Below are 20,002 nucleotides of genomic sequence, written 5' to 3' on the forward strand. Positions count from 1 at the left end.
GGCCAAATTACAATGCAATTTTGAGTGCGGCTTCATGCTCTGTGATACATCTCTGTTTGTGAGGCTGCAGTCCACAGACCACAGCCACTTATTGGATTATAAGGCTATCATATCAATCACCCTGAGCTGTGACTGGCCTCCTCTTTCTAAAGCATTTATCTGATGATCCTTTCATAAACGGCTTGATGAATTGCAACATGCTCTGACTTTGGTCAAATCATAATTGCACTCGTCTCCAGTGGAGACCAGTTCTTGTCCGGCTCTGTCTCCATTTTACCTTATCACTTAGTGGAAAGACTTGTGCAAAAACAGTGCATGATTGGTCAAGATGGAATTATTATGAATGTGTGGTATCAGACTGTAATTATAATAGTACCGCAGTCCTAGCAGTGACTTCAGTAAGAACATTAGCCAATGGTCAAACCAAGAGTTCACTCAAGACATAAGTGTGTTTATCTAAATGTCAACACACTGACACTAAAGGTGGTATCTCACTGGGCTGTGACTGTTGGAGACTAAGTGGTGACTCAAAATTGTGAGAAAATATCCAGATTTTCCACTGCAGCCTCCCTGAATTCTAAGTGTTTGCAACCAGCAAGTCAGTCACGTAGCTGCGCCCTGAACAGCCAGTGTTTGAAAATCAAACCGTATGAATGACTTGCAAAACTGCATTCTTGACTGTGCACATTATTCTGCTGCCCATATCATTCCCACTTCGGCTCACTTTGTACCCACTTTGGCAGCAGCCTTCACAGATTTGATTTAATCTGCTGGAGTACACCTGACACTGATTTTAAATATATATCGACAATCACCACACAGTGTACCTTTTTTTTTTTTTAATAGTCTGAACGTGTATTGGTGCATTAAATTTAAAAGAACTATCTTTATATTGTAACTACAATTTAAATATCATTACAGTAATATGTGATATTTTTAAGCAGCAGTAGTTTTGTCTTGTTTTTAATAAAAACAAATAGATCATGCAATGCATATTTTTGCTCAAGATTAACCATCAGAATCTTATATAAGGCCATGCCCACCTTGAGTACAACTTTAATCACTATCAAAGTATCACAAGCACAGATGAGAGGCAACAAAAACACCATCTGACATTGTAGAACCCCAAGTGCTAAAATTTCTTTAGTTTTAAAACAAGAAAAGCCCAGTTGCTTTCTGACCTGACCCAGGAATGGACACCAAATTATATACATATATATATATATTAGGACAAACTGACTGTTTTGGCATCCTATGACGGCATAGTAAAAAATTGGCAAGGCAAAGAAATCTGAGCATGCCATTGAGTCTGAACCTCAAAACATGTAGTTTTCAATAAAAATGAAATAACCAACAATCTGTTATTATCTCCAGGCTGTGCCCTGCCTCTCACACACTGACTGCTAGATATGAGCCCGAGCTCCCCCACGACCCAAAAAAAGAAAACAACAGGTAAAGAAAATGAATAGATGGATCTTTGATTATTTCCTATTTTATCTTTGAAATCTGCAGAAGAGAGTCAACCACTTTGAGTCTGCCTTTTTCACTTTGTATCCATATGTACACATGTGAATCTCTGTAAAGAACCCAGGCAAACACAAACAAGAGGATCCATATACACAAAAATCTCCATATAGCACACACATTTGGAACGGTAAAGCCTCAATATCAGCCATCTGTGAATTTCTTTAAAAAAAAACATTTGGCCAGGTTTTTGGCTTCAGTCTGCTTGTCCGTGAGGTCTGGCTCAAATCTGGTACCGTTTCTCAGCGCGCCTTCTGTAAAAAACACACATCGGTGACCTCGCTGCTGAAGACTGGGGCACAGGCCAGGCGAACGGCTAAGAGCTGCTCTACAGGGAAAGGAAAAACACACACAGAGATACTCATATGCCTGTGCTGTCCTCCTTAAAAAACTTCAGTTTGCTCTCTGACTAGTTTTGCCTCTTTGCTTTAGTATTCTGCTCTCACTTGATTTGAGAGTCACAAAACCCTCCTTTTTAAGCTTGTCGAAGGAACCTTTTGTTTCACAGAACTCTTACTGAAAGGCCACACTGATAAGGTTGACTACGATTGACTAAGTTCTGCTTTAGTTAAAAAGAGCTAAAAAGAAGGAGGTGTTGAAAAGAAATATAAGTTAAAATTACATATTAAAATTAGCAGCCCAGGTCTCATTACCATCTGTTTAAAAGTCTACAGAAACACTATCTCCACAGTTCTCCAGCACTGTGATGAGTGTCATTCTTTATCTGTCCGCTGCTCAACCCAGCAGACTGTTCTTTTCTCTCTGCAGCTTATACATTTGACTCGTTGATAACATGCAATTTGTCAAATCATGCATGAATCGAAGGCGGCTCGTAAAAACTCAGGAGAACGAGTGTACAGAGCTTTGTCTGATTGCAGTTCACCCTGTTATGAACTAATACTGCAAATTGTTGCTGCCCTTCCAGCCACCTGCCACCAATCTGGCCCACCTGGCGACAGAACAGGTATTATGCTCCAGTGCACTTGATCAAACATCCATCGCTCAACCTTTATCTTTGTCCGACTATTAGGCTGGCTATCATGACTACAATTAGGCACAGGGGCAAGTGAGCAGGTTAGAACATAGATTGTACAAATATATAACTGAGGCTTTTTAATTGTGCAGAAAAATTGAAAAGTAAAGGTTTGTGATGATGGGTGTTTATATTTGTATAAGGACAATGAATTGTTTTACACTGAGATTTTTGCTTTTTTTAACAAAAAAAAAACTAAAAAGAAACATTTTACACTGTACTTACGATGGGAGAAATACTGATGTACAATTTGGATGAGAAATACTGAGGGTACACACATTTATGGCTGAGAAATTAATCCATTACTTATTGAATGTTCCTCAGTCTCAGAATTTCTGGCACAACTTTACGTACTTCCAAGTTGCCTGGAGAGGCTTGTAGCAATAATCAGGATAACAATCCCCCTGATTAAATGTAATCTTCCATTTCTATAGAGAGAAATGATCAGTGTTTCACTTTGAGGGCTGACATAAAAGTTTATCAAAGCTTTAGTATCACTATTAAAAAATGAGTGCGTATTAAACTGCAGCAAATGCTTATTGTTATATTCCTCCCAAATGTTATCAGTTACTGAAATTAAGTAGATTTAAAATAATTTCACAATATTTTCCTATTAAACCATTATTGGTGCTTTTATAAATGAAACAGTGATTTAGAGGTCAATGCTTTTACCTGTGTTCATTTAAAATTGCTTGATTATGTTCACATTATGGGACTAATTAAAAATGCCCACGTTTAACACATTGGGTCTTTCGTAGCCAAAAAAATAAATGCATAGTTAATTACTCAGGTAGGGGCAAAAATTATTAATAACCCAAATGAAACAACAAAGTAAAGGCCGTTGGCTGGACCTTTACACCAATTTATCTTTACAGAAAAAGTGCATAAATTTGTCATGTTTTTCAAATGTGAAAAACCATGACATCACATAAACATGTTTTAAAAAATCCTAATGACACAGGAAGTATGTGCAAAATATGTTGCATGGGCTTCACAAATGTCACATGTGAATTTAGCATGTTTTCACATGTGAAAATTAGATTTCCACATGCAACGTTCATGCAGTTTTTATGTAGGGGCTATTTAGTAAGTGAGGAGAGATTTCACAGCTTCATAACAGCTCAAGAGCCCCCAAAATTACAGAGATCTGTAACAATGAAACAACGCTTAAGTCATTTATCTCTTTACAAGTTTGAGAAAACAATTCTTACATGATGTTGCTTAGCCTTTAACATAAAAGACATTTGATTTCTTAAGTGTTCTGATGAGACATGTCCATTTTACACTGGTGGTCTTGAGAAAAAGACTGCGGGAAAGTGCTGACAAGAAAATAAATATGTATGAAGCTCAAGTGGCTGCGCTCTGTAAAGCTCCTATTGATAAATGTTAAGAACTGCCAACTAAGAAAATGTCAAACTTACAAGTGTTAGTCAATGTGTGGAAACATAAACACACTGACAATGACCAGATGTCCTTTATTATTAATACTGTAATAAATTAAAGGAACTATGACCTATTAAAGAAAGTCTGAGTGATCAGTTAATCAATTGATTAGAAATATCTAAATGAGTAAAACTACTTCAGTTATTAAGTTTATGACTTCACTTAGTTGATATATTTCCTATTTAAGCTCTTAGTTTAGATTTGCTCTGTCTTGACATGTTGAATGTATTAGTAGCAATGATACTGTAATGCTTTTTTTGTATCCTTTCAAATTAGTTTTAGTAGGTCAGTAGCAAATTCTGATTTTTAGGTGTTAAACTTGTACTTCATTAACCCACAGAAACTGTCACAGAATCCAACAAAGGACAAGAAATTACTGATAATTGCAAATCTCACTGCCTTTGTGAATAATTAGCAGCAAGTCTTTCATGAAGATAAACAATACATTCATTCTTCTAAGGCAGCGAAGAAAAAAAATTATATTAACTTTGTTAAATTAAAAAGCTTTGCTGAGTGTTTTTTTTTTCAACTCACTTTGTGAAATGTGATAACTCTATGAGAAATATGATTGGGGTTTTATTGAGGAAGAAAAAAAGTCAAACCAACGGGTTTTATTTATCCTTACGCTTCTTTCCTCCCCTCCACTGCCTTTGTTTTTGTAATATAAATAATGAAGTGCAATCTTTTTTTTTTTTTTACCTCACTAACATGCTGGGGGAGATGAGATTCCCCCACGGGGCGTCTGCATATGCACAAGGCAACTGAGCATGGAGCACAAACAGTGATAAATTAATTGTAATATAGACGGGTATGAGTGGATGCACGCTCTCTGCAGCTCTGCAGGTTCAGTCATTACGTGTGTGTGTGTGTGTGTGTGTATGAAAGAGCACTAAAGACAGAGGAGAATAAAAATAAAAGAGCAGAATATATGCAAGTTTTCCATGGACTGTCAGGCACTGCAATGAAAAACAACAAATGAGAATCTTAAGCACTTCGACATTAACAATACTTTGTAGGTGGAGGGAAAATTTCAGAGAAACAAAGCAGATGAAATGCATGTAAAAGATCAACAGAGCTAAGCTTTAAAATCACATGCAATAATGATTTTTTAGGGTTTAAATTTCTCGTTTTTATCTTTACAAATGGGCATACATGATGACACTTAGACATGAACCAAACAAAAACATCAGGATAAAAATAGTCTTGAAGGTTTTGAAACACTTTTACAAAGTGAAGATTAGATTTTCAATACTTCAGTACATAAATTAATGCTATGACATCATGCAGCCACTAACAAAATGTATCCTTTATGTATGGATTACTCCTGATCTAAGACTGAATGTCATAACCTTTTTCTTTTTTTCTTACAAACTGGCCAATAACTGGTTTTCCCCTCTGCTAAACCTTCTGTTTTACACACTGCGTCTGAACGTTGAGGTTGTGTCTTATCAGCCAAGCTTCTGCAGAGAAACAAAATCAATTTACTCACTCTGCACATGTTCAATTGTCCCTCATGGATAACATTGAAGTGCATTATTCTTGAATTCAGCATCAAGGTTACAAAGCATCTCCTCTCAAGAGCTTAAATGATTACTGTATAGTGCATTAGGTATGGCATTTATTTAAACTGTAAACGAGAGAAGCACCTCAAAAACTGGAAAGACTTCTGAGCTCTCAGGTTTGAGCAGGTTATTGATGTGGTGTTAGTTCGATGCTAATAAGATTAAAACAGGATGCTGATTGTCTTGTGCAAAATGAAGCCAGCGAATGTCTTAAAGAGACTTCTTACTGAGCAGAAGTGGACCATGGGCCTGTTACCTCACTGAGGTTGATGGGTTCCCCACAAGAGGGGTTTGGAAATTAAATTAATATTACCACCAGTCAACCTTTGAAGAGCTTACTGAAATCTGCTAATGGTTTTAGTCCATTACTAGACTTTCATGCTCATCCCGATGTTTAGTGTTGTCAGATGGCACATATAGCTGGATTAATCCCTCAGCATGGGTAATCCTTCAATAACATCTGGATGACAAAAAGTTGATTCCTAGCTCTGCGAAGGACACATCCTGTTTCCATGTATTGACGTAAGTATGACAACACACAGAGGTAAATCAAAATTTTAACCATTAACCAAGGTGGTTGGTTATTATTTTTAACTGACCCCAATAAAATGTCATGACATGAAATCTGGTAAGATTATTATCCATGAAGCCTCACAGGGCGGCGATGACGACCCACGTAGGCACACATACACTAAAGCAAAGAGAAGAGCGACAGAGACAAGCAATAATCCCCACAGATTTAGTGTAGCAGAACAATTGCTTTTGTCACCCTGAATAATCAGCACAGAGTAGAGTTTATGAATTATAGTAAGCCCAGAAAGACACAAACACGGGGAGACGGAGAGCGTGCATGTGAGAACAAATGCTTACAAGTCAGCGAATGAGTGAGAGCGCATAAAAATGGAACAATGATGTCAACCTGTTCAAAAGCCTGTCTGAAAACCTGGGAAAATTACTCAGACTCATTCAGAAATGGTTTATTACATTCTCTACAGGGAATGAATGAGAGGTGATTTATTTCTATGACTTGGCCTACATATACCAGGAAGTATCACTCACATTCCCTTCAGCCTCCATTACCCAAACAGTAATGAGCATGTTTGCCCAGTGGACACAATACTGTCTAATCTATAACTGTTTACATTTGGTTATTTGCTCAAAGCAAGCTAAATCATGGGCCACTCTAATAAAACAATGACAACAATGATGTTTTACCAAGTATCGTTGCTACTGTCCTCCTAAAACGAGCTTCGTTTATGCAAGAAAGTCAGAAAAAGAGGTTTTGAATTTCTACCACCTTTTTGAAATCATGTAAAAAAATACAAAAGCCAAAAATTATAGAATATTTATTCACGTACTTATTTCAAACTTACTCATAATCAGCATTAATTGGAACTTAAAGCAATGCACGGATGAGGCTGATGAAAATGTGAAAATTAGTGAAACTGCATTTTATCCTTTAGGAATAAAAGAATGGTAATGAGTACAGTAGTTATTTTGATCTGGACCAGAGCCATGATCATCATGAGCCGTGCAGCTAAAAATGTACCCCTTGCATCACAAACAGAGGCCTAAAAATTGTAGAAAACGATTATAACTCTTTTCATGGCTTTCTGTGGGCGGCAGTCATCAGCTGTCCAGAAAACACCCTGGAAAGTGATAATCACCGACTCATTTTGCGGCTCCTCGCTGAGAGCCTGCTGGTAATTGAAATGGACTGGGCACAAGTGTTGTAGACTTGGAGGAATCATGGCTGAGGGCACTCAGCTGTGACAGACGGTAAAAGACAGACAGGCAGGAACTGCCTGACTGACAAACAGTCCTCTTGCTTCAACACCTTGAGCCTCTCTCAAATCATTTTTGTCCAGTTAGTCCAGATGAAGTTGGCCAGGACGCCACGTCCTATAAGACCATCAACATGTGCGGCACGTCAGTGATGATAAGATGTGGAAAACAAAGTACATGATTCAACTGGCCTACTGAGAGACCCTCCAGGTAAATTACCCTTCACAGTCACATTGGCCACAAACACCCCCCATCACCACCATTCCATTCGCCTTTGGTTGACAGGTGGCCAGGTAGAAGAATATTTGTAAAAGCTTGAAAGGCTTGGCACTCTGTACTGTTTTTCAAAAAGTGGGCGACCATCCAGATCTCTGCAAGAAATGAGGGTAAACTATACATAAACAATAGGACAGAAAAAGTCTGAATGAGGATCTGGGAGAGCTAAAAGTAATCATTTCAGATTTTGGAAAGCTGATTGGGGTAAAGATTTGATTTCTGTGACCCAAAATACAAATACACAAACAGCAGGTATTAACTACATCCACTACTGCGTCCCTTTTTTGTGACATCTGTCCTCATTTATTCTTCATGTAGGCCTGCTGATTGATTACTGGTTTATTTTGAGGTTCTTAGACTCATTTTCAGTTACTCAGAAAAATGGATCACCTTTTCACTGCTACTCAAATTAAGGACAAATGCCAGGATATAGAATGTCATTAATCAATCATTTTTTAGGTGCTTAACTTTAAAACCAATTCAGTAATTGCCACTGCACAATATGCAACCATGCACTGGCAATCTTGTTAGCACTATAAAGCAATGACAGTGGATTTAACATTCAGAAGTTCTCACCGTTTGAAGTTTTCAAGTAAATGACAGCAATGACCTATACATTCTGTTGTCAAGTTATAGTCAGGTCAGTTTCTTTCTTTATTACATAATTGGTTCAATGTAAAAACAGCAAAATTAATAATATTCCAATTAGCCCCAAGACTGCTTTGTGTTTAGCTTTTTATTAAATGTCAGGATGCATTTGGTGCCACTCTTATATGGCCGCTGGCTTGGCTGAATGCTTCACGTCTTGTTTTAGACTGCCAGTCTTAATAAGACTCGCAAACAGCGTAGCCTGCTCTTTTATACAGAAATGTTACAGCCCTTTTCTGCCATCAAGATTATAAGACTCATCATTATGTCATCCATGTGGTTTTAAGTATGATTCATACAATTAAGCATACACAACGTGAGTAATTGACCCAGAAAGAGAAAGAAGAAAACCCAAGTATGAGTAAAGCAAAGTCAGATTGAAGGATGGTCTTTTTTTCCCTTTGGTCTGCTATAGTGTATTGTCCAAAGATGAATAAAATAGATGGGCCAGAATACTGAGCAACAGGTAGAGACACTGTTTGTTTTCACATATAAAAATCTGGCTCTTTTGTGCCTCAGTACTTTAGCTAGACAAGGGAGGGACTGTTAACAATTCCGAGAAATTAATAGAAAAATGCAATAAATAAAAATATACTCATTTGTACGATATATTCAGTAAGTAGGATGACAAAGCACAAGTATTTTTAATACAGCCAGTGCTCTTGAATAAACCTTTTTTACCCAAATTCCACCAGAAAGATTTAAAAGAGAAAGAAATAATGTTGAACGTTTCTTTCACCTACAAAGCCCTCACCTGCCCCCAGATTGGTCTACATCAGATTTTCATAATGTGGACTAAATCCTGTTTGCATTATACTGCTCAATCCCATCTTGTGAAATGACAAATAACTAGATGCTTGATTAATTCATGGGGAGAGAACTGTCCACTAATCCAAATGTTGGGAAATCTGTCCCCAAATCATTCAGTCTGCACACAAAATACTGATCACCAATATGACCACAAATACATGGTCAGTGTGAGAGACAAACAGAATAAATTCAGTTAGTATGTGATTATATAGCATGCAGTGTACAAACACAAGTGATGTATAATCATAACCAGATTAATACGTACTAAACATTTCTTAATTAAAATGTTGATACTAAAGAAACAGAAATACAAAGGTTATCAGCTATGAGCACCTGTTTTCTTCCACATGAAAAATGGGCTTAACAAATGTAATATTCAGCTTTTTGCATTTCCTAAAACATTTTGCAGTGTGGCATCCTTTTAAGCTTGCATATGAACACCAGAAATTAATTTACTGAACAGCTAAAAAAAGAAAGTCATGCATTTGATTGAAAGGTGAGCGAGCTTCAATCTGTCAGACTGATACCCCCTTCCCATCACCCAGACAACAGATGAAAGTAAATTATCATACAAAGTCAGACATCATTTTGAATTTTCACAGTAATCCAAGCCTTGCAGGCCTTCAATGCCAGTCAGTCCCGGTGCCTGAGCCCCAACAGGCCCCATGCATCGAAAACACACTGAGCAGTAAATAATTACTGCAGCAAGGTGCACTGACCTGCAAGACAGAACATGCAAAACCTAGAAACATTTGTCTTCACACAAACACGCCACTAAGACTGCAGCTTGCACAGAACCTTAGGACACACATCAGTCATGGGGAAAACAAGAAAAAGGAAAGGTGTGAAGGGTGAAAATGGACTGATTTTTTTGGTGGAAAGAGAAAAAGGGGACTGGTTGGCATTCGCTCCTGGCAATGTTTTCTATTCTGACACAGTAACTATATATTCATATCAGGTATAATTTAGAGCAAATGATAATTACCATCTTATTGTTTAGACTTACATACTGTGATAACTGCCAGTTTTACTGCTGGAGCTCTGATGCACACTTCATATACACTTTAAGTTAAGGAAAACGAGAACTGTGTTTAAGGTAAAGAAACAGTTAGCAGCTATTTAAACTCAGAATCCAAAGAACTTTGACTGTTATCTGTTGGTTAATAAATTCACAGCTTGACGTAATACTGAAGTAAAGAACAAGGATTGTCAAACACGGTATCAGTGCAAATGTTGCCTGCAGTATCTCCATGTATCTTCCCCTGGAATAAATGCCTTGAAAAACCTTTAATGATCACTATTTCCTTTTTTATGAATAATTAATTTTTTTTTCTGAAATTAATCCTGATTTAATTAAGGAAATAAAGACACCAGTGGGTGAGGGGAAGTTGATTTGATTCAGCAAGTGCTCAGACAGAACATCCAGAGAAGACTGCATGCTTTTCAGTATTCCTCTACAGAGATTTGAGATTCCATTTTTTTTTTTTTTTACATGTTGGTTCAAAGTAACAAATATAAAGAAATAAAAATCATTTCACACTTCAAACCCTTGCAATGTGTGCATATTTTCTACTAATGTTCTGCTGTCATTACTCAAACTCTGAAAAACTCTCTGAGCCTAAGTGTACCACTTTTGACCTTAAAAAAAGAAGAGGTTACAAACTGTATAACTGCGTTCATAAATCCAAGATAACGGGTCAGTGACATCACATCAAGTCACACTCTCATCACCCGTTTTAATTAACAACCCTACCAGCAGCTGTCATATTTAAAATCCATACTTCCTTGTTTGCATTGATCGTTGTTCCGCACAAGCTGCTGCTTCCAACATTTATGCTCTACATCTTTAGTGGCAAAAGCCTAATGCATGGTTTAAACAAGCACACAAACAAGGATATGCATTCATGCTCACTGCATCACGTGTGGGCATACTGAACCGCCTCTGCAACACATTTACGACATGAAACCTCAGCACCAGAGTCAACGATAATGTGCATGAGAGGTCTGGTGTGGTTGTCAGGGAGACACAGAGCAGCCCATTGATCCTCAAGGCCTAGTGATCAAAAAGCAGCTGGTTTGTGATAAGCATTTGAAATCACACGCATGCACAGCTATGCTAATGAGTACAACACAACGAAACACACCAGCTCTTATCTAGACTTCATCAGCTGCAGCAGCCTAATGAGTCCAAAGATGGCAACATGCGAAGAAACCAGCTGACATGTCTTGTTTATGCAAAACAGACCTCAGCAAACAACTGAAACAACTTCATATTCTTCTCTTTTCTTGCATTTTTAAATAGTGTTTACTTTATCAAACTGCTGCTGTAATTAGAAGAAAACAAATTCAGTTGATCAAGTTTTAAACCAGTAATTACTGAAATAATTTTGAAAAGTAAAACTAGCTTGGTGTAGAAGATTGCAAATGAAACTTAAAAAAAAAAAATGTGTCCAGCATAACAGAAAGTCCTAACAATCACAGGAGGTACAATTTCACTGTAGCAAAAATAATATGCTGTGCATATTGGTAATGTTCTCTTTAAATATATAAAAAATCCTTCAGATAAAATGTTAAAATGTTCTCTTTATTTACGCTGTTTCACACAATTTTTTTCCCATCTATGTCAGCTGTCCAACTAAGTCTTTTTCTGCCTTTCTTTGTACAGACTGTGCTCAAACTGACTGCCCCTGAATTTAGAGAGCTTCCATTTCCTGACCTTTATCATAAACGCAGTGGTATATGGCCCACAATTTTACTGTGCCTTTTAACCTTGTTTCTGGAATATTGGGGGCAATGTGAGTTTGGTATCAGGCCCAAGGAAACTGGCGAAATGTGACAGGGTTAGGAATTGAACCCTTGGTTTAAGGACAGCCACTCTATCTGCTGATCCACTGCTGCAAAGTGCAAAATCCACAGGTTCTTTGCAGACTAAAGGCTCAGTATTGGAGGAAGTCTTCTGAAAAAAGTAGTTAAAGGTGTTCTAAAACAGCAAAGGTTTTTACTGTAAGGATATAAGGATATATATATATATATATATATATATATATATATATATGTTTTGCCCATTTTTAGAAAACATTCTATTTTATCTTTTTCAAACTGTTTAAAAAACTGAGTAGTAAATATTTGCCACACAGTGTACGGTTGGGCAGCCTGCCAAAGTTTAGTTTATTTCCTGGTGCAGATTCTTAGTCATTCAAAAGATGGTAATCCAGCAAGTTGAACTCAAGGCAACTGGACTTCTTTTTTTAATCTTGAAGGGGTTTTGTTTGGGATCGAAGGGTTTTTCTCAGTTTGAGAACTTAATGTTAGATGCCAGCTATTCAACATGCTAGGGTATGTGTTAAAAACAGATTTAGTAATCTCAGAATGCAAATCTCTAAGCCAAATGACTCATTTTGTGTTTTTACTCAGGAAGCCACTTGTATAAAATCTGGATAGTGCCTTAAAGAGTGACTGCAAATAAAAAAAGCAACTGACCAGTGAATTAAAATTGAGCAAAGTGTATTTCTGAACTGTCATCAACCTGGTTTGCCATCCTCACCAAAGGGTTTCTGAAAACTGCATGATTTTTTTTTTTACAGAATTCAACTAAATTTGAAAAAGAAAAAGACAGTAAAAGTATCTATTCAGTTGTGTCAATCATATTCGCATCTGTCAGCATTTTGTGCTTGAAACCAAGTTATGGTGATCTAAAAAGTCACTGTAGCTCCTAAAGCCAATAGCAGTACACACATCAGTCATCACAGAGGTGTGGTTGCAGTTTAAGGAGGAAAAAAACCCGGTTTGTTTGGCAGAGACAAGTTCTTAAGCAGAGATGTCAAGGCATTTAATGCCTAAAAAGATGGATAGAAATTGCTGAATATCCTAAAGAGACCGCAGTCCTGTGCAAGAGCAGAAGAAGAATGTGCTTCCTGATCAGTCGAAGGGCATACCTGGGCTCTGTAAGTCTAAAAATGAGTGCAAATTTGGTTTCTTAAAAAATGACTTATTTTGAATTCTAAGAATTCATCCCTTGAATACAAACATAATCTAAGAACTCGTCTTGTTTTTCTGTTACTTACTGACAAAATTTTATGCCAGGAATAGTGTCCAGATTAGGTAAATTCTCAGCATTTATGATAATGAATGTATTGTAGTACCAAGTTACTGTTTTACAGTCTCCACTACTATTCCAAACTAAGGTAACTGTCATTACTGGTCCATGTTTTGAGTAGATGTAACTTCAGTAGTATGTGGCAGGTTGTTAGGTAGTTCTTTTAAGCGTAACAAATCTTATGACTTTATGCTGTCTAATTCAAAAACAACATCAAACATCAAGTAAGATTATTCGATTACAAAATAGGTTTCCCAAAAGTCCAAGCAATGATAATCATTTATAATTCAGTTTTTTCTTATTTAGTGTACAAAACAGAAAAACAAAAGATGTGAAATTATCAAAGAAGTTCATGACAAACCAATGACTGTCAGATACAGTTTTGCTCCAGGACTTCAAGTGAATCCAGTGTTGTCTGTATCCAAGAAACATGTCTGCCTGTTTGGTCATTTTGGATCCCATCCATCAAAGACACTTCAAAGTTTGCTTGTTCAATTCTCCCTGTAACTCTGTGTTACGTTTGGGGCCTTTACTACATCGGGAAGAAAATAGTATGCCCGACTGAGCCCAACTAAACATTGAGCAGCCATGTTGGATTTTGACGAGGTATGTTGTTAGGTTTATCTCACTGTCTGAGTAGGAAAAATGTTCACTTCAAAATTCCAACTTTCCATTGACCATAACAGGTGAGAATTTGGGGTATAATCCAGAGATTCATACCAAAGTTTTTTAATGATTGTGCTGCAGTTTTTTAACAAGACAGCGAGGTACTTCTGAGAAGGATATATCTAAATGATCTAGTGCCAAAAAACATTATTTCCAACTACAACTGCTGAACATTTCCATAAAGTATCTTTCTGAATTTTTAATAATGACATAGTCAACATCTTGCATTTAGTGACTCACTCCGGATGACATGTTAGACATAAAAGCCATTAGAGCACTGAGGCCAACTGCAGAGTGGGAAGATATTAGAATAGATCATCATATAATGTGTACAAAATACACTTTGTATCATTGTTTATCATAACCTAATGGCTGCATGGGAATCATGCCAGGATAATTAAGTCATTTATTTGTATGTTTTTCACTATGTAAATAAAGAGGTGAATTGTGACGTCTAGTCAAACCAGTACTACAACATCACACACTTGCTGTGATCCTCTTTGATACACATTAAAACAGTTTTCCATCCTCCAGTTTTGAATTTAAAGTCTAAAAAACATTAAATATATCATTACCTAACAGCTAAAATTAATTTGTTTAACAAGAGAACAAAATCCCTCACAGTTCCTATTACTTGAATGTCTGATGTCTCTAAAGCTTTGTTTCTATCTGCTCAAATGCCTCATTTGCAGGATTTCAGCTAATCTTCTAGTCACACAGCACTCCAAAGATGGAAGCTGGTGAATTGTTAACTCACTTGAGTAGTTGTAATGTCACACTCAGTTTTCCTTCTTTTCTCATACATACCACAAATGTTGTTAAAGAAACTATATATTATATATTTACCTGGTATTTAACTCTTTAACACAGAGGAGGGATTACAGATTCAGAGCGAGGCTGGATCTCTGTCACATAAACAAAACACAAAGCAGCAGCAGGAGGCCACAGACTGCATGTACCGAGGAGGCGAGGAAGGACACATACCAGTGTGTTATCGTGTTTACTTACACTGCTGAAACACCAACAAACATGTCTTGGTTTTCAGAGCAAAAACAACATAAATCTTCATGTCAGACAATTAAATATGCATGTGGAAGATATGTTTCCAAAAAGAGAACAAAGACAAAGAAACTCAGCAGCACAAATATAAGCTCTAAACTCCTACTCCTACACAGAAGGACAAGAAGTTAAAAAAAAAAAGATTATTGATGGAACCTGAATTCCATCTTATTTACTTAAATGAGTATACATTTTTCCACAGCTGACACTTGTGTTACTTTCCCACAGATCCCAGAGAAGGAAAGTGGCCAAACTTTGTATAAATTTTACGCCTGTGAGCTTTGAATCCTGCAATACCCTTGAAAAACTCCCTGTCACATGGAGAGAAAATACGAACCCACGTTTTCCTTTATGTGTTTATGCATGTGCGAATACACGGAGGGAACGTGCGCGTGTTACTGACGTGAACTGTAAGCAGAGACCAGAATGTCAGGGAGGTTTACATTAGTCAGCAAAGCAGCGGACCACATCATTAGTCACTCTGACACCCTCTTGATGAGACAAAGCTCAACAGCTACCATTCTCTTAACTAACACACACACACAAACCCAGATGCTGATCCTTCTCTGAAAGCAACAGGAGACTGATTTAGCATCTCAGGTGAGAAGTGACAGGTAAGATGCTCAAGCACGGGCTAGGATGTGTAGCGACACAAGCTCCTGCATGCCCTGATTATTAACAACCAACAGAGCAGAAAATGCCCTCAGTTCAATGGTTATTTGTTTATCCATAGACCCCACAATGGATCCAGAAACAAATATCTGCACAACACCAGATCTGCTGGGCAGGTTGTGAATGGCAGGGCATGATGACAGGGTGCCAAGTGTGTCACAGCAATGAGCTCAGAGCTGTTTATGGCCTCAATGACTCTGACATTTAGCAGGATGCTGCAATTTATCAGCTTCTCTGTCTGACTCACGCACAAAACAGGGGGGCAGTCATAAAACAAATTACCATTAGCCCTAATAGTGCTGCATCACATAACTATTTGTTTGTGTGTATATGTGTGTGTGTGTGTGTGAAGGGGGGGATAGAGGATCGCAAAAAAATTAAGAAAAACGGGCTGAAAAAGAAAACAACTTAATGCACCAAACTGCTCGAACCATCCATCCTGTAAATCTTGATCGCAGCCAATTTACGGCACAGCCCAGGCTGCAGGTTAATCAGGCATTAATGGTAACATGTAAGCTTTTTAAAAGCTTTTTAAAAACTGTCTGCTAACAATAATTATCTCTGCCAGTAATCTAACGCAAATAATTGAATCTTGTGTAATAGGGAGCATTCCGATTATGTGCATCACAGAAGCTAACCTCAAAGCACTTCAAGGTCAGCAACTAGCAATTCACAAAGAGTGAGTTAAGTAGCAGGAGTGCTCTCTGCATGCAGAGTCCGTTTCAGTTGATTCTGAAAATGCGTCTCTGCTATTTGCAGGGCATGTCAGAGAGGGAGGTAATGGTATAATCTGCTTCTCCATTTCCTCTCTAATGTTTTGTTTCACTAAGATGCTTTCAACTTTGCATTTTTCTCTACATTTGTCCATATTCCTCTTATCTGTGATGTTTGAAGGGTGAGCAGTGGCACAGTCATTACTGAAAGAGAATGTCTTGATGGCTGCTTTTCCCTGAAGAATAGTGCCAGAAGAAAAAAAAAAGAAGAAGGAAAAACCAGCAGCGCAGAGAAAAGTGCTCTTTCTCTGTAGTTCCTTATCATTATGTGCAAAGTTTGCAGCAAATAGGGTAGATTTGACTTCTGAGGGACTTGCAAGGTTTGGAGCTCTCAAAATCAGACATTTCAAGTTAAACCGTAATCAAACATTTGCACAGACAACCGCAAAAAGACATGCACACACTGTCATACGTGGGCATGTATTCAAACACACTCAAACAGAGCAAGTGAAAAGCAGATAAAAGATGTGTCTGCTCTGCTCTTACCCAAGCGTTGTCATAGTAACGATGGTGTACCAGAAGGAAGCTGGGATGCTGGTGAATTTGCTGGAGCTTGAACCCTTCTCTGCGTAGAACATGACAGTAGCAAAGATAATTATGGCCATTGTAAGGGAGAAGAGCAGGAAGCCCAGCTCCGAGGCACAGCTCTTCAGCGTGTAGCCCAGGATGCGCAGGCCCTGCGAGTGACGGGAGAACTTAAAGATTCGGAACACGCGGAAAACGCGAAGTGTCACAAAAGCCCCGCTCACGTCCTCGTTGTCTGTCATCACCAGGCCGATGTAGTAGGGCAAGATGGCCACCACATCAATGATGCTCATCACAGATCTCATGAAACGGTAGCGGTTGGGCGCGGCGTAGAGACGCATCAGGTACTCCACGGTGAAGATCATCACGCAGGCTGTGTCCATGCAGAAAAAGGCCACGGTGTAGCGCTCGCCACATGGCACCTCCTTCTGATTGGGCGCTGAGCCACAGGGCACTGTCTCTACGACATTGGTGATGACAGAGACAGCAATAAAAAAGCCAGTGACATAGTAGAAGACCAGGGCCATGGTGGAAGTGTGAGGGTTCTCAAAGGCCCGCCACATGGTCTCTCTGAAGGTCATGTTGGGCAGCTTTGCATCTTTGTTGTCCTCCTGGTCATCCATGAGGCGCTCCACGTTCTCCCTCTTCCTGTCCTTGTACTCTTCGTAGCAGCAGTCTCCAATGATCTCCGGGACGATACCAAAAAACGCCAGCTCCTCGTCGTAAGAGGAGATGCACTCATAGCGCGGATAGTGGAGCTTGCCTGTGCGGTAGAAGTTGAGCACGCTGCGAAACACATCGGGGTCGCGATCAAAGAAGTACTCTTTGGTCTCTTCGTTGTAGAAGAACTCCTTCTCTGAGCTGCCGAGCAGCGTGTCAGGATAACGGTCCAGCGTGTTCCTCCAGGTCTGGAAGCGCCGTCCACTGACGTTGAGAATGATGAGCTCGTCCTGCCTCTTGTTCTTTTCAGTGGGCGCAATTGGCATGGGCAAGTTGGCCACGGGCATCCAGCCGATGGCCGCTGCCCGCGCAAACGGAAGCCATGCCGCTACTCCCGCCGCCATGCTGTGTCCGGCTCGGGGTGTAGGGGGGAACAAGTCCAGCACCTTCACAACCAGCTTGACTTCAGCTCATTCACCATCTGAAGCAGAGCAAACAGAGAGGGTCAGGGAGAGAGTGAGATCCGTTATGAGAAAACACAATTTGAGCCACTTGACTGTAAAGCATGTAGAAAAAAATAATAAGCATACTAAAAGTCAGATATGAACTAACACAAAAAGCAAAAAATGAATCATAAAACATTTATTCTATAAAGGTAATGTAGACCTTTAAAAGCGTAAAATCACCTAAATAAGAACTACTTACATCCTTTAAAATAGAGCTATGTTTAAAACGTTAATTATAGAAACATGTTTCATGTCCAACAACATTATCTTTCTTCACGTCAAGGTTATATGTCTCACCTCACCTCTGCAGTGCCGCTCATAAGTCAACCCCTTATTGGTGTCAAAAATTAAAGCAAAGGAAGCAAAAATACAAAAAGGAACTGTTCAGATGGCTTTCCTTACAGTGATTTAAAAGAACACAGAAGACCCAAAACCTGTTGAGTTCCAAGTAAAATAATAATAATAAAAAAAGCAAATAAGCAAATAAGAAGTGGCAGAGAACAGCGCATGCTTCTTCCAGAGTAAATTAAACAAGCTACTGACTTGAAATGCACTATATTAGCCGGATATGTGGATTATTGTAAATGACAGAGTGGCTGCTGAGGCTGAAGGAGCGGAACAGGTTGATCGCAGCTCCTGATGTTATCGCAGGAAGAGACTCCAACTCACCGGGTAAAAACTCTTCATCCAAAAAGGTGCACGACCGTCTCCCAGAACTCTGTAGTTACAACCCGACGGTTTGGGTTCTGTTTCTGAAAGAGCGTCTGAAGAGAGACACACACAGAGAGAGAGAGAGAGAGATCTAAATACATACCAGGAAAGAAGTTATTCAGCAAAGACAGAGGAGGAGATTAGACGGCGCTGGAGTGAAAAGCAGCAAAGTACCGGTGACCGACGTACCACAGCTGGGTTAATTCAGTTTCCATCATGCGAGGGGAGAGATGAGGAGCGGACTCCGCCGTGAGAACCGAATTACCTTGGCTTTTCGGGATGAGCGCTGAGAGGAGACGGAGGAGGAAGAGGAGGAGGAGCGCTCTTCCTCTCTCTCTCTTCATCCCTCCCTCCCTCTCCTCTCTCTCTGCGCAGGGTGGGCTGTGAACTAAACAGCAGCTGGAGCTGGATTTAAAATGATGCACCGAAAAGAAGAAGAAGAAGAAGAAGAAGAAGAAGAAGAAGAAGAAGAAAAAAAAAAGACTAAAAGCTAATTGGCTTTCTCACTCAGTAAGTTGTTCAGTTTTGCTCCCAGTGTTAGCGATATGATTTTTCACATCTCAACAACAACAACAACAACAGCTGAGTTTCCCCACATGAGCCATCAGGCCAGGGGCGCAGCTAAGAATCAAGGCTCCCTAAAGAACACCCATTGGGCCCCCTGGTCATTAAAACAAACTTTTATTTCTTTTTATTTAAAACCAAATTTATTTATTTATTTATTTATCATCCCCTTGAGGGTATCAGAAACAATTCACATATGTAGACACGATTTTAACATAAAATAAGATACCTGATAGTATAAACTTACACATTCAGCAGTAAAGGGACAAGTTTTTTTTGTCCAGCCACCTGATTCATCTGAATCACATTCTTCTTTTTTTTTAGTGGAGCAGAATCAGAAAGTTTACAACCAACGTCTTCTCATATAAATGCTTTTAAATTATATTTCTGAACTAACCAATCACGACAGAAAGAACAAGATCGTGAGTACAAGTGAAGACAAGAAATGCGTTTCCTTCATAGGGTGGCTGAGCTCAGCCTTAGAGATAAGATGAGGAGCTTGGAGAACAGCCACTGCTTCTCCACATCATAAGAAGTCAGCTGAGGTGGTTCAAGCATCTGACATGGATGCCTCCCAGGTAAATCCCTCTGGAGGTTTTCCAGGCACGTCCTACTGTAAGGACACCCCAGGGCAGACCCAGAACTCGCTTGAGGGATCATGTATCCTCTCTGGCCTGGGGACACCTTGG

General features: G+C 38.9%; 1 protein-coding gene across 3 annotated transcripts in view; it reads right to left on the reverse strand.

Annotated features, from left to right (window-relative positions):
* kcnd3 (potassium voltage-gated channel, Shal-related subfamily, member 3) overlaps positions 1-19,063 on the reverse strand; it is a 94,802-nt gene extending 75,739 nt beyond the window's left edge. The window contains exons 1-3 of one of the 3 annotated variants that reach the window (XM_017414960.3): positions 18,939-19,063; positions 18,708-18,802; positions 16,834-18,013 (exon numbers count right to left, since the gene is read on the reverse strand). In XM_017414960.3, coding sequence (XP_017270449.1) covers positions 16,834-17,936 — 1,103 coding nt within the window. In that variant the 5' untranslated portion in view covers positions 17,937-18,013; positions 18,708-18,802; positions 18,939-19,063. Of the gene's footprint in view, positions 1-16,833; positions 18,014-18,707; positions 18,803-18,852 lie in introns of all 3 variants that reach the window. The other 2 variants (XM_017414961.3, XM_017414962.3) reach the window with 2 other exon arrangements.
* Positions 19,064-20,002: the final 939 nt, after the last annotated feature.

Source organism: Kryptolebias marmoratus, linkage group LG8 (assembly GCF_001649575.2).
Source record: "Kryptolebias marmoratus isolate JLee-2015 linkage group LG8, ASM164957v2, whole genome shotgun sequence".
Taxonomy (NCBI): domain Eukaryota; kingdom Metazoa; phylum Chordata; class Actinopteri; order Cyprinodontiformes; family Rivulidae; genus Kryptolebias; species Kryptolebias marmoratus.